The sequence below is a fragment of the Balaenoptera musculus genome, chromosome 17, assembly GCF_009873245.2.
Source record: "Balaenoptera musculus isolate JJ_BM4_2016_0621 chromosome 17, mBalMus1.pri.v3, whole genome shotgun sequence".
NCBI classification, from domain to species: Eukaryota; Metazoa; Chordata; class Mammalia; order Artiodactyla; family Balaenopteridae; genus Balaenoptera; species Balaenoptera musculus.
This window is the reverse complement of record NC_045801.1, coordinates 49,321,349-49,337,286: the sequence shown is the minus strand read 5'-3', so window position 1 is coordinate 49,337,286 and position 15,938 is coordinate 49,321,349. Positions and strand designations below refer to the sequence as shown.

The window sequence follows — 15,938 nt, the reverse complement described above, 5'->3', positions numbered from 1 at the left end:
TTAGTTTTTTTTTTTTAATTATTAATTAATTAATTTATTTATTTATGGCTGTGTTGGGTCTTCGTTTCTGTGTGAGGGCTTCCTCTAGTTGCGGCAAGTGGGGGCCACTCTTCATCACGGTGCACGGGCCTCTCATTATTGGGCCTCTCTTGTTGCAGAGCACAGGCTCCAGACACGCAGGCTCAGTAATTGTGGCTCACGGGCCTAGTTGCTCCGCGGCATGTGGGATCTTCCCAGACCAGGGCTCGAACCCGTGTCCCCTGCATTGGCAGGCAGATTCTCAACCACTGCACCACCAGGGAAGCCCTATTTTTAGTTTTTTAAGGAACCTCCATACATACTACATACTGGCTACACCAATTTACATTCTCACCAACAGTGTTGGAAGGTTCCTTTTTCTACACATCCTCTCCAGAATTTATTATTTGTAGACTTTTTAATGATGGCCATTCTAACTGGTGTGAGGTGAGACCTCATTGTAGTTTTGATTTGCATTTCTCTAATAAATAGCAATATTGAGCATCTTTTCATGTGCCTGTTGGCCACCTGTATGTCTTCTTGTGAGAATTGTCTGCTTAGGTCTTCTGTCCATTTTTTGATTGGGTTGTTTTTTTGATATTGAGCTGCATGAACTGTCTGTATATTTTGGAAATTAATCCCTTGTCAGTAGCAACATTTGCAAATATGTTCTTCCAGTCTATAGGTTGTCTTTTTGTTTTGTTTATGATTACCTTTGCTGTGCAAAAGCTTTTAAGTTTAGTTAGCTCCCATTTGTTTATTTTTGTTTTTATTTCCATTACTCTAGGAGATGGATCCAAAAATATATTGTTTCAATTTATGTCAGTGTTCTGCCTATGTTTTCCTCTAGGAATTTTATAGTATCCGGTCTTACATTTAGGTCTTTAATCCATTTTGAGTTTATTTTTGTATATGGTGTTAGAGAATGTTCTAATTCCATTCTTTTACATGTAGCTGTCCAGTTCTCCCAGCACCACTTATTGAAGAAACTGTTTTTTCTTCATTGTATATTCTTGCCTCCTTTGTCATAGATTTCTTGACCATAAGTGTGTTGATTTATTTCTGGGCTTTCTATCCTGTTCCATTGATCTATATGTCTATTTTGTGCCAGTACCATATTGTTTTGATTACTGTAGCTTTGTAGTATAGTCTGAAGCCTCAGCTCTGTTCTTCTTTCTCAAGATTGTTTTGGCTGTTTGGGGCCTTTTGTATTTCCATGAATTTTTAAATATTTTTTGTTCTCAGCCACAAGAAAGAATGAAATAATGCCATTTGCAGCAACATGGATGGACCTAGGGATTATCATACTAAGTGAAGTAAGTCAGATAGAGAAAGACAAATATCATATGATATCACTTATATGTGGAATCTAAAAAATGATACAAATGAACTTATTTACAAAACAGAAGTAGACTCATGGACAAAGAAAACAAACTTATGGTTACCAAAGAGGATAGTGTAAGAGTAGGGGGAGAGATATATTAGGAGCTTGGGATTAACATACACACACTACTATATAAAAAATAAACAACAAGGACCTACTGTATACTACAGGGAACTATATTCAATATCTTGTAATAACCTATCATTGAAAAGAATCTGAAAAAGAATAATATAGATAGATAGATAGATAGATAGATAGATAGATAGATAGATAGATGACTGAATCAATTTTCTGTACACCTGAAACTAACACAGCATTTTGTAAATTAACTATACTTCAATTTAAAAAATGGTTAAAATAAAAGAAACAAATATGAGAATCCAGCTATCTTTTGTTAAGCTAGATATTAAAGGTATTTGGAGAAAAGTAAAACAATATATTTTTTTCTTACTATTGCTCTTTTGTAAAATGTGCTTTTCATAAAAATATGTTATCAATGCTAATATATTAAGTTAATTATTATTGTTTTAAACGAATTTCTAAATAAATATTTTTAAACTTTCTCAGGTTTGTCTAGAACTATAAACATAGACAGATATAAATCACACAGTAAAAACTTTTGGGAGTTTTCAATAATTTTAGGCCTGTACAGGGATCTTTAGTTTGAGTGCTGTGCTAAATCACAGGGCTCAGTAGATAAACTTTGAGCTATAAGGCTAGAAAGAGTGGTGGGGTCTGATCATGAGAGGTCATACAGACCATGGGATAATACAGTATGTCCAGACTGGATATAGAGGCTCAAAGTAGGGCTGTAGCCAAGTACATATGAGAAATGAACAGACCGAAGATGCATGTTATAGGAAAAAAAAAAAAAGACAACTGATTAGAAGTAACGAGTGAAGGGCAAGAAGTTGGGGGATTGGTGCCCACTTTTCTCACATGAACACACATGTGATAGGTGGTGCCAAGTGATGGAAATCACTGAGGGAGGACAGTTTAGACAGATTGATATTTCTCCTCTTTATGTATTGTGTCTTCCTGCTTTTTTGAGTGCTTGGTAATTTTTATTATTGGATGTCAGACATTGTGAATTTTAACTTGTTGAGTGCTGGGTTTTTGTATTCCCATATGTCTTACTGAGTTCTGCTGTGAAAATCAGTTTAGTCACTTAGAAAAAGTTTGATCCTTTAAGGTCTTGCTTTTAAGACTTTTTAAGCAGAACTAGAGCAGTTTTCAGTCCAGGGATTTTTTTTCCCACTACTGGAGCAAGATGCTTCTGAGTACTCTACCCAACACCCTGTAAATGATGAGGTTTTCCAATGTGGCTGGTGAGAATGGGCACTATTCCCAGCCCTGTGTGATCTCCAGGCATGGTCCCCTCTGATCCGGTTGGTTGATTCTTTCTCTGGCCTCCACTACTTACTTCACAGGAATGTGCAGGTCACTTCTTAATTGAATACTCAAGGGGAATGCTCTGCAGATCTCCAGTGTTTTCTCTCTCTGCAGAATTCTCCTTTCTGGTATTCTGACCTGTGAATTCTAAACTCCTTGGTTTCTCCATACTCCCAGCTTCATCTCCTTAACTCAAGGAGTCTGTATGGCTCAACCTGGTTCTGCCTTCCGTGTACTATCACCTGGAAACCCTCTCAATGAACTAAATTGATATAATCATAGGGCTCATCTTGTTTGTTTCCCATCTTTCAGGGATGACTGTCCTTCACTACCTGATGTCCAGTGATTTAAAAACCACTGTTTCATATGTTTGTCCTTTTTTTGTTTGTTTATTTCAGCAGGGGATAGTAAATCAGAAGGCTATTACTTATCATGAACCACCTCTTTAATCTCAGAACAACCCTTGAGTTGAGTATTATTACCTCTATTTTACACATGAGGAAATAAATAGTAACTTGCTCACTCAAGTTCACTGAGCTTTGGTGACACAGCTAAGATTTTTAAGCATTCCTTCCAAAGTTCTTGCGTATAGCCATTATGATATACTGCCTATAGAGAAAGTGAGAGATAGCTGAATGGATACTTAACACTGAGAATGTTTTATAAAGTCACCTTTGTAAATTGGTTTAAAATAGTCTTTCCTTAAAAGGCTAATAAATGAACTAAGTGAGCCATGAAAGCTATATACAGCAACAATCTTAAGGACTGAAGAATCGTTAAAACATCGTTAGGTCAACCACCAAGATGAAGTTTCCATTGCCTCTACAATAAAGACAATAACCAGATATCAGGCCTATTCTCAAACAGCGAGTTCTGAGGCACCTCATCCACCTCTGAAATGATCTACTTCTGAGTAAGTTCTCTTTTACATTAAAATAAAGAAATATATTAGAAATGATCAAATATATCTGTTTCCTTGTAGCTTCTACCCAATCAAAGCAATATATTAAAAAACTCCATAACTCATGCCAGTCAGCAACCATATACATACATATTCTTCCCCAGCAGGGCACTGGAACACAGATCTAACAGGTTTTCCTTTACATGTTCTACTCTTTTCATCTTGGAATGTAATCAAAACTTCCTAAAACCTTTGAAAATCACATTTAATGTGACAACATGAAACATGAAAAATCGTTGAGGAATGAGATATTATGATTAATTTAATATTACATATAATTAAGATTATGCCACATTTAGTATTATATGCAATTTAACATAGGTTACCAATTTTCTATAAGTAAAAAATCATAAAGGGTATTAAACAGTAAATTTATATTGAGCACCACATAATCACTCTTGAATCAACAAATCAAATCAACAACAGTCTATTCAGTTTTTACTCCAGGTAAGTCTCTATACTAGGATAGACCTAGCATTTTCTTTATGCATGTCAATGATTTCTTTTCAGTTTGGAATATAAAAGATGTGAGCAATGGAACTGGACTACACTGTCCCTACTGGGAACCTGGGAGTTATTTCTTGCCTGTATTTACTTGGTTAGGACCCTGGGCTCCATACCCAACCTGCCTGCTTTGATTCTGGGCTATTCCACTTCAGGAGAATTCAGGGATAGGTGGCCTTGGCAAGTTCCTCAACCTCTCCATGCCTCAGATTCCTCATCTGTGAAAGAGAAATAGTAGTGCTATCTCACAAGATTGTAATAAAATTTAAATGAGTTAAAATATATGAAGCACTTAGAACACTATCAGGCACATAGCAAATGCTCAACCAGTGATAATTAACTCCGTTTTTCTTATCAATAAAATAAGGTGTTCAGTGAAATCAATTCCAGGTATTTCTATTCTACTGGTTATTTGGACCTTGTCTAATTAGAATATAATGCTGGCACATAATTGTTTCTACATTCCCGGTTATCGGCGGGAATGAAAAAACTGAGATATACCCTTTTCTTACCTAAGAAAGAGATTGCTTGGGATTGTCTCAATGCTGTCATTACAAAACCTGTGCTATAGACAAGCAATAAAGATCACAGATCCATTTTATGAATGGTCAAAATAAGGCAAAGACTGTTTTAGTAATTTGCTTGAGTCATCCACGGGACTAACAAATGATTTCACTCCATCTACATACAGGAGCAAGTTAGCAAGTTCTATGAATAGAGCTGTTGTAATATTAAAACACACAGATTTCCAAAAGAGTTTTATCTGTAACTGGGAGTGAGTTTTTGTAAGTTGGTTATCAATTTCATATAAATCACTGAGTGTACATTTGATTCTGGAAGTTCTTTGAATTTATTCTGCCTTATTCACAATGAAAGAGGGAAGAGAAAAAATGTGGCTTCTTGTAAAATTTTACCCAATTTCCAAGCCTGGTGTCCTGTAATATATCTAGAATACAAAGTCCCTCAAGACTCCAACTAGAAGAAAAAGTAGGACCACAAGAAGGAACTGGCTTGCAATTGTTTAAAGGGAGAATGAATACACAGACATTAGAAACCTAAAACAAATTCAAATTTCTAATTGCTATAAACAATGAGAAACTATTAACACATGGTATGAATTCAACAGTGAAAAGTTCCCATGGAAAATATGCTTCCACTGGCATCACTTAGGGTCTGACTGCATCAGCACCTGGAGAGGCACAGGTCTGTATTCCACTGACATCACCTCAGGTGCATGCAATTTGGGGACATGAAATAAAGTTCATAAAAGTATCCAGCTTCCTTAAAACAATGGCAGTTTATTCCCCCATAACTTGAGCATGACTAAAACAAATACTGTAAAATTCCATCGCATTGAGTAGTTTATTTGGTCATTTGAATACATAATTTTAAGGACTATCTCTCCTGAGAATATCTGTCTGTGGGGCCATGGCTTACTTCGTATATCCATATTTCACTTAATTGACGAGATTAAAAACTTTAAAAAAATCTGAATAATGTTTGTAAGTGGATTATAATATCTTAATTAAATGTCGGCATTCCCCAATGCATTAGTGACTGCCCCCTGTTTAATCTCCACTTATATAATAATCTGGTCAACTGAAAACATATTTGAGGTTCCTATTAAAGGTAAAGCACTATTTCACACTTTTGTGGCTTATTTCTTACATATTTTTTTAAAAGATAAAGAGGTAAAACCTATATTTTAAAATGTGCTTTCATCAAAAAATAGTTATTCAATAAAATCCCCTGGTAAACATTAAAAAATAAAATAACCTCAGTCTGACAAGCATTTAAAAGTGGATTTTTGCTATATATCTAAAAGGCATAATCAAATTAGATTTATCTCACCTCTAATCTGTAAGACTACAATTATTTCATTCATCATTTTAGTTAAAATGAGAATACCAAAAGCATCTACATTTACTACGATGTATAGTGTCTGACCTATTCTACACTTAAAAGGGAGATATAAAGCCGTCCTACATTGTAACAATCTTTCTCATATTGTCATGCCCAGAACTCCTCCGAAACTCCTCCAGAAGTGTTCATTTCCTTCTTAGTTCATCAAATATGTAATAACCGGTACCAAGTGGCTATCAGTAAACCTAAGTCACACATTAAATCGTGAATAGTTCATTGATTTCCTTAAGCTCTCTATGATTGGCTATGATTCATTTTAAGACATCTAATTGCACCTACTGGCCTTGATTTTTAAACCAAGTTCTACCATTGGAATCTTTAAACGGCTCAATAGCTCCCTCTAGCCTCCTTTTATATACTACACCCACAGGTCACAATAAAAGGTTAGGAGCCTATTGCGGGATTACTCTTACTCTCTTGCCTAAACTTGTTATGTGGCTCATCAAGATATTCCACTGATCCAAACCCAAAGATGCACAATGCCAAATGGTAGTGGTGAGACACTATGACAAAGAACATCTATTCAGAGTGCTAAATGATAGGAAACAACAATCAAATATGATTACATGAATAACCTCAAAATCTATAAATGACTATCCCAAGGAAAGAAGGCAAAAGAAAAAAGTTGAGTGTCACGTATTTTAACTTAGTAGTTTATCCTTTTAACCTGGAATATTTTTGCTGTTTGCATAAGCTGCATATTTCATAAAACAAATGCAGTCTGATTTTTCACGTTCAAAATCAAATGTGTTGTGAAGAACAAAAATAACCCTCAAAGAGCCAGGCGCCAAAATTATTTTCCACAGTGGGCAAAAGGGACATACAGTATAAGTACTTCATTTCACTACAAAATATGTGTATATTTTTTATATATAGATATAGATGGATTTGAATTTTGAGACCCTCCCCCAAAAAACTATTTTGATCTCATTCCAACTTGCCTTTTTATGATTGAAATACCACTTGTAAATGACACGTATTTTTCAAAATAACGTCAAGCCATGTTTTTAACATTAAATTTTTAAAGTTTGCTACCTTGGCAAAAAATTGATTTTAAAATTACATATAATTTGCTGCCAGTGTTTTTACTACTCAGCAGAAGGCTAGGATAGTTTCCAAAATGGAACACCCTGTGTCACTACAGAAGATAACAAATGTTAGATTTAAGTTGCACATTCTGTATTTCTTCATGATAGGCACTTCAGAAAGAAAAAATCTGAACATTTGTTAGCCAGTTGCCCCAAAATTTACAGGATAAATATGTACATTTTCCCCTTTTGGCTATGTAAATTAAAGCTTGGAGGTTCATACAATAGAACTTCAAATTTGGAAATGGCCTTACTGACAGGTTAGTTCAATTGTCATTTGCCGAAGATCAAGGCTATGTTAGTATAAGAGCAAAAGTTAAAAGCCACGTCCCTTGACCCTCTGTCCTAGGGCTACATTATACTATATTGCTAGTTATCTTCTATCCCCAATGTTACATGCACAAGTTATTTTATTTTAAACTTCTTTGTCATTGAATAAACCACTTTAATACCTTTTTCTGCCCATCCTCCTCCTTCCCCTATTAACTAAAAGAAAAAAAGACTTTTATGGTCTGAATTTGGGGTATAACATAGAGCTGGTCTAAGTTATATATCAAATCCTACTCCTAATGTGAATAGGAAGCACTTGGGCATTGAGCCAGTTAAAATAAACAGGCCCATTGAATCATAAAGGCCTACTTCTTTTCCATGGTATTAGAAGAAAAGATAAACAGATTTCAGCAAATTCAGTCTTATAAAAGAAGGTGTGAGCTGAACTTGACATTCTATGATAGTAACAGATGATGAGACAAAATGTGAAAATCACATTCCTGAACTAAACTAAGAAAAACCCACAGGAAGAAAATGTACTGATGTTAGCTTGGTTGACTTTCAATATATTACATTTTGTAAAAATTAAAAAGTATTAAAATAAAATCTTCCTAGACCAGCTGGTATATCCTAACCTGATAGACTTTCTGTAATTAGATGCTATCATACCTTTGAATCAGCATTTATTTTTACTAACAATATCTAAATAGTATGGAGTATTGAACTATGGGAAGGCATGTTCCTGTCTATCCACTATCTATCTACCTAATATGATATACATGTATTCATTTAATCATCAGAACAATCCTTATGAGACAAGTACTGTTAGTATCTCCATTTTACAGATATGTACACTGAGGCTCACAGAGGTTATCTTGCCTGTTATTGACTTAACAATTAACTTGCAAGTAAAAGGGCTGGGATTAAAATCCAGGCAATCTGGTGACAAAATATGAGCTCTTTTTTTTTTTTTTAACTTAAGTATAGTTGATTTACAATGTTGTATTAGTTTCTGGTATACAGCAAAGTGATTCAATTTTATATGCATATATATATATATTCCATTTCAGATTCTTTTCCATTATAGGTTATTACACGATATCAAATATAGTTCCATGTGCTATACAGTAGGTCCTTGTTGTTTATTTTATATATAGTAGTATCTATTAATATCAGACTCCTAATTTATCTCTCCCCCTTCCTTTCCCTTTTGGTAATGATAAATTTATTTTCTATGTCTGTGAGTCTATTTCTGTTTTGTAAATAAGTTCATTTGTATCATTTTTTAGATTCCATATATAAGTGATACCATATGATATTTGTCTTTCTCTGTGATTTACTTCACTTAGTATGATAATTTCTAGGTCCATCCATGTTGCTGCAAATGGCATTATTTCATTATTTTTTATGGATGAGTAATCAGAATACGTGCTCTTAATCACTATACTATACCACAATAAAAAATTATTTGATGAATATAATTACATTCACAGATATTTAAAATGAATTGTGATGGAAAGTAACATGAAAAATGACTTTCTCAATTTGAAATATATGTGCTGAAGGGTCAGAAGGCTCCTGAAGGTGCACAATGAAATAAGTCTTTCTCTTCTGACACTGAACAAATTTAACTAATTGATTTAAATGTTCAATGTCCTTTTTTGGTCCAGAAATAATTTCAGTTGGTCATTTACCAAATATTCTGAACAGGTACATTTTGAGTAGTACCTTACGGTAGGTCAGGCAGAAAAATAAATTTACATAAAATAATTGATTAATCCAACTTAAGAGAAAATAATTATACCACTGAACAAGTGCATTAAAATTTTCTTATGTTAATAACCTGAAATAGCATGAATAAGAAAAAGTATAAACTTTAGATCTATCACTTTTAACCTGACTCTAGAAATTAAAAAGCTGTTATTGAACCCAACTCTATTCTTGATAGGGATGAAGAGACTGAAAGAGAAAACCCAGCTGTACAAAGGGATGGACTTGGATGGTTATTCTCTGTGGATTTCTCAGGGGTAGTATGAGACAATCTACCTCACTGGTATAGGCTCACTAGTAAGGATTTCATGAATAACCCTAGATTTGGGCAACCTGACCAAGCAATTCTGAACAGAGAAAGGCACAGTTAAGGTGGAACACACAGGAGAAGCTGAAGAACCTGAGGACTAGTGAGTCTTCTGGCTTCTTGGTCAGAGTTCTTGGCTCTTATGATATTCTGAATGGCCAGCACACTTGGGATTCCAAAGCATGGAATGTTGCTGCAGGTTAAAAACCTTTGTGAATCAGTTATGCAGCCCCTGCTATTGACCAGTATAAAATTGCTACAATGGAGAATTATGGGATGTAGTCAGAATCCCTTACTCAGGGAGACAGAATCCCTTACTCAAGGTCAATAACCCCTGTTATTGACCAGTATAAAATTGCTACAATGGAGAATTATGGGATGTAGTCAGAATCCTTACTCAAGGAGACTGACCAGATCACGTTGTCACCATCCTTCCATGAGCAAATAAAATAATGCATGTTGATTATTTAAGCAAGTAGAAAATAAGAGATATGAGAAAAGATCCCAACATCTGACGTTTTAAAACCTGTAAAGTATAATTTTTTATCTCTGAAATGTCTCACCACTAATTACTGCTAAGATGATACGCAGTACAAAGCTAATCCAAGGAAACTCTGAACTTTTAGGTAGATTCAGATAAATCTGACAAAGGTGAATAAATACTAAATCAGTTAAACACTGCAAGAAAAATGTAGGAGGGTTACACTCACAGTTCATAGTATTTGTCATAAAACAGCCTTCTGAAATCTAGAATCTCTCTTCTTTCTTTAACAAAGAAAGGAACAAATAAATTTTTGTTTTATCAAGTTCTTTTTGTCACCAAAAGTCATCTTCTCATGCTTTGATATGTGCATCATTCAGAGTATCACATGCTTTTATTTTACCATTAAATTGGCTTAAAATAATTTTTCTCACTAGAAATGTGTGCTATTGTTTAAAAAAAGAAACAACATGTTCACATAAATATTTAACACTTGACAAACTATGAAAGTTGATGATGAAAGTTATTGATTATGAACTATATTTATTCTATCTTAATTTCATGACAAAAGTGTTTGCAGTGTTAAATAAATAAATAAATAAAGGAGTCCCAGGATCATGAGAATCCCCACTACAACAAGAAAATTATTTTAGAGACAAAATGACTTTTTAGAGTGTACAGATTAAATCATGATTCTTTGCTAACAATTTAGCTTCTTCTGACCAATGAACACGTCTGATTCAGACTGCTGTCCAATGACAGCAGTCTTTGAGTTTTAGTTAATATTAGCAATGTACCTCCTTTGCATCATGCTAATGATTACATACTGAAAGGCGCACTCCACAAAAATGGATCCAGTGATATACAAAAATCTTTAAACAAATGTATAGTGAAATTTTAGCACTAAACAGTGTTCTACCAGAAATATATAAGGAGGGGAATTTATTGAATCTCTTCCATAGTACTGCTTCTGTTAGTGTCTTACCCTTCTTCTTAGCTGTAAGAGATGTTCCTTTTTGCTTCTTAAATACAAAAGCAAACAAACAAAATGCACTCTTTCCTGTAATAGGCTTTCATCAGCATATTAACAAATATCTCCTGCTCTAATAATTAAAAATTTCAAAATTTATACTTTCAAAATCAGACAGGAAAGAGTTAACATGAATACCTCTACCCAACTCCCTCCCACCTAGGTGGGGAGGGAACATAGGTTTTTAAACCTTAAACTGTAGAAATGAAAAGTATGGGGGTCCCACCAATTGTGAAGCTCAGCGAGGAATAAAGCATTGTAATCTCAGTTGTCAGCATAAAAAGCATCTCTTAGAAGCTTCGTTCCAACTATAATAACTTAGTGTGCTTGCTAGAAAAAAAAATGTATGATCATATGAGCTTCATGCATGATTGATACCATTACTGTTTATTTTAAGACTGTCTTTAAGAATCAGTCAAATAAAGCAGTCTCAGTTTATGTTTTGCAACCAGAATGCGCAACACAATATAAATGCCTTTTCTGAAGATGTGATGGACTATTCTTCCCATTAGTGTTTCCTACCAAAAAGAAACATCTAATAAAAGTGAATCAGGCAGAAATTCATGTCACAAAATATCCTGTCATCCGTGTTCTTTATAGTATGCTGAATTACCTAGCAGTTATTCTTATGATTTTAAAAAAAGGAGGTTATCATTACGCACAAATAAGTATATAAACCCAGCTAAGGATATGTTCAAATGCTTAAAAAATGCTATTTGGGAAGAATACAAAACTCTAAAACATAATCTACTTTAAATAATTAGAAAATCTCCTTTGTATCAAATACCATTTTTAAGGTCTCAGATGGCACATGCCTCTTATCTTTCATAATTAAATCTTTGCATTGTGTAATAAATATGGATGTAATAACTTAAATACTCTAAAAATGGAGGAAAAAAAAAACCCTCTTTTTTCCATGAACAATTTTTAACATGTATCTTGAAGATAGAGAAGAAATTACAGAAATTCAAAATAAAATCTTTTTTTAGCAAAATCATAACTTTTTCTCCCATAATAATATCTTATTGAACTGATTGAGGGATTCAAACTATGAAGAAATACACGCACATTTTATTTAGGCTCAAAAAGGAAAGCTAATAATCATCAATACACTGATGTTATCTCAATAGTCTCTGAAAGCAAATCTAAGACTTTCCCAAAGCAGGTGGCCATGAATCCAGGCTCTCCCTCCCTCTTCAGATTGAGCAAGATAAAAACTAGCCCCTACTTTTAACCACCTCCCCCACACCCCACCTCACCACCATCACCACCACCACCAATCTGAAGCAATAGGCCCTTCTGTTTATAACCTTATAAATAACAGCTTGCCACTTTCATTCCTCTAGTCTATGAACTGCTTACTTTTTTCATTTCCACATTAAATTATCTCTTGATTTAAATGTTAGAAACAAAAATCCATCTGTGGCATGCAATTCCAACAGTTCAAATTTGCAACCAAGAAAAGTCTGGACTTACAGTCCCTTTCCATCTCTTTTATTCAGAAAAACAAAGTTGTATTTTTCAAAGGGTTAAACAGTTTTCGTTTGAATTAGGGTTTTGGTGTAATATAATCATACTTAATATCTGTAAACTTAACTCTTGATAATGGTTCTTACTTTTTCAAATACTTTGTTTCTCTATTAACCACCACTTATTACATGTAGTCCTAAGAAGAGTTTATACAGAGAATTATATTCAGAATATGCCCTCACATATGGCATTTATTATGCACACTTTGTATATAAATCTGTTACATGAAACACGTTCAAATACTGTGCAACAGGTTCTGCTGTTGTGTAAACACACACACCCAACAAAATGAAAATAAGCTTTAAAAAATCAACAATATAGGGAAAAAATCACATTATTCTTCAGAGACTTAATCATAATTCTTTTGAAGTGACAGAAGATCTAACCAAAAGGAGTATATTTTACTAAGACCCTCTTATTGTCTTTGTATTCCACCGTGTAGGTGATAAACTGGTTAGAGCCCAGGTGTATACAAGCTTCCATTGATTTATTGCATGTTACTGGCTTTAGTGCTGAGTTGATGACAGGAAAAGTACTTTGGCATAGGTCTGACAAGTCGTTATCCTTAAGTTCCCTTTTGCTTTGTGTCTGTCTGTTCCCAAAGCTATCAAAGTAAAGCAAATGACAGTCTAAATCCTCTATGTTTTGCCATGAGAGTGTGAAATCGAATTGTAAGACACACCTCAGAACTATTACATTGGGCCACATTTATTTTCAATTGGTGGGGGAGGGGAAGTGAAAACACTTAAAGAGATGGATTTCATGTCCTCTGTGTAGCCAGATCTAATTACAGTGTATTAAGTTATGTCTAAATGAGAAAAAGACTCTGTCTAGTCAAGTGTTTTATCACAAAGTAATGTTATTAAACATATCAAGTATTCCCACGCTCTCCTCTAGATTCTTTGATTTAAACCTCCTTTGTTAGGCACAAAACACAGGGAAAAAGATTTCAGGAACAATACCAAGGCAGCACATTATGCCAAGCAATGAATTCTGTGTTTCCCGAGCAGTTTATTTATTATAAACTCAAACTGCTTTTATCAGACTACACGTTTGCTATATGTAGGTCTTCTAGGTCTTCGCCTCTTTCCTTGATAAGAAGCATGGATCGGCTACAATTGTGTCTTTGAGCGCGCAGCACGGTGCTTTGTGCTGCTGGGGATAACGGATTCTCAGTCTCACGCGCATCCATCACCTAAGACAGGGAAACTCAACACGGGTCTTGGCGGCTGGAAGGGAAACAATGTGTTGAGACCCTGGCTGCTGTGAGCTACAAGGATCTGACGAGTGAACGATATGTTTCAGGGAGCAGCCCAGGCAAGGGGGAAGGAAGAAAGCCCTCGTACTCTTACCTCCACATTGAAATACTGCTCCGTTCCGCAGACGGTAGCACATAAAATCCAAAGCAAGGTTTGCAAGTAAAATACCCCCGAATGATGCACGAAATCCAACCGTCTTCCAGTGCTGAATGTGAGTAAGATCATAGTGAACTGTGCTTCAATGGATGGACGAGCTCCCCTTCGTTTTCTCCCTCTCTCCCTTTCCCTCCCTCCCTGGTTTCCTTTCAAAAGTCCTCCGGGTGGGTAAGGAGCCTGCAGGTTCACCCACAGCCCGGCAAGGGGAGGAGACAGAGGGCCCCGCGCTCGGCAGCCCCCAGAGAAGCAGCGGCTGAGGTAAAGTCAGCAGCAGCTCGCATTCACCATCCTCGTGGGCCCGCGGCCGGGAACGTGGCGCCCAAGTTCACCGGCGGTTCCGGCTCAAAGAACCGAGTCGCAGCCGCAACAGCCGCCGCCGCCTCCAGAGGGTGCGTCCTCCTCCTCCTCCACCGCCCACTCCTCCTCCGCCGCTACCGCCTCCTGCTTCTGCGGGAAGGGCCTCGGCCGCTCCTCGCTCTCTCGCCTCTGCTTCTCCTTCCCTCCTCTCCTCGCTCCCCTCCAGAACGTTCATCCGTAATCTACATAACTCCTCCTTCCCGGGGTCTGCCTGACTCTTGGGCCCTCGGCGCGCGCGCGCACAAACACACACACACACGCGCACACACACACACACACACACATCTGCACACGAACACACTCACACAACCCGACTCGCAAGCGCGCGCTTCTTAAAGGAGACGGCTGGTAAAGGGGAACTGCCACTGTACCGCGCACTGAAAGTAGACAGCCCGGGAGAGGGGTCCTGAATTGAGACGTGGTCTTTAACATACCACCCACCCCTTATCCTCGAGACAAGCACGCAAGAACCTGGGCGGCTCCATTCTTTCTTCTCACCCACCATCCGCCGAGCACCTAGAAACAAGTGCGCCCCTCCGCTGCCGGGGACTGGGTGGGGCTCAGGCTGCGGACCCCGGTATGGGCTGGGGAGCTGCCCAGGCCTGGTCCCGGTGGGCGACCGTCGTCCTCAGTCGAACAGACGCTGGGAATCTGAGGGAGCGCCCGGGTCACTGTGCGCTGCTTGGGGGCTCGGGTCTGTTGCCAGCAGGCCAAGTTTAAAAAGCCTGAGCTGGCAAGTCCTGAGCGTCCAAAACTTTGTTGAGGCCCACCAACCAAGCCTGTGGCCTGTTGTCTCCCTGAATTCTCTCTACCATCATTACACCCCGCCTTTTGGGCTCGCGGGGAAGGCAAAGGGTGGGGGCGTGAGGGAAATCTAGTCAAATACAAAGCACGAGGAAAATGCTCACTTTCCAAAGATGTTCTGTCTGGTGGAAACAGGTACACACTGGGACCCCGGAGAGGTGGTCCGGGTGTTAACACAACACCGGGCCAGAGAGGGCGGGGGCGCCTGAAAGAACCGCGCTGTGGGAGCTTGGGGAAGGGCTGGGGAGGAAAGGAGAGGGAGCAGCCTGAAGAAAGGCGAGTAAAGCAGCTGGCTAGGGCGGGAGGAAGAGGCTGCGCGCAGACCAAGCGGGGGAGAGGCTGGCGGGAGCGAGGAGAGCTGCAGTCAAGAGGAGGAGGCTGCTGGCAGGGGAACTTCGGTAGAGGCTGCCAAAAAGGACTCGAGCCGCAGCAGTGTGAGGCAGTGGACTGGGGTGGCAGCAACCACCAGCCCTTGGCAGGTGATGGTTTGGCTGAAAGAGAAAGGGGGAAGGGAGACAGGCAGACATCTGTTTGGGGGCCCTGCCAATAAACGTGCTTCTCCTTGGCAACCAGCAGAGGGGAAGAGGAGCCCAAGGGAAAGAAATGTAGGTAAGGCTGAGAATAAAGACTGTTCCAGGTATGGCAGCTACCTCGGTGAGGTGGAAGAGAGAATTGACAAAGCAAATTTCATGGGTGAATTGGTA

General features: G+C 37.6%; 1 protein-coding gene across 1 annotated transcript in view; it reads right to left on the bottom strand.

Moving 5' to 3' along the window:
• MMP16 (matrix metallopeptidase 16) overlaps positions 1-14,637 on the bottom strand; it is a 334,023-nt gene extending 319,386 nt beyond the window's left edge. The window contains exon 1 of the mRNA XM_036829818.1: positions 14,011-14,637. Within this exon, the coding sequence (XP_036685713.1) occupies positions 14,011-14,142 (132 nt within the window). The 5' untranslated portion in view covers positions 14,143-14,637. The remainder of the gene's footprint in view (positions 1-14,010) is intronic.
• Positions 14,638-15,938: the final 1,301 nt, after the last annotated feature.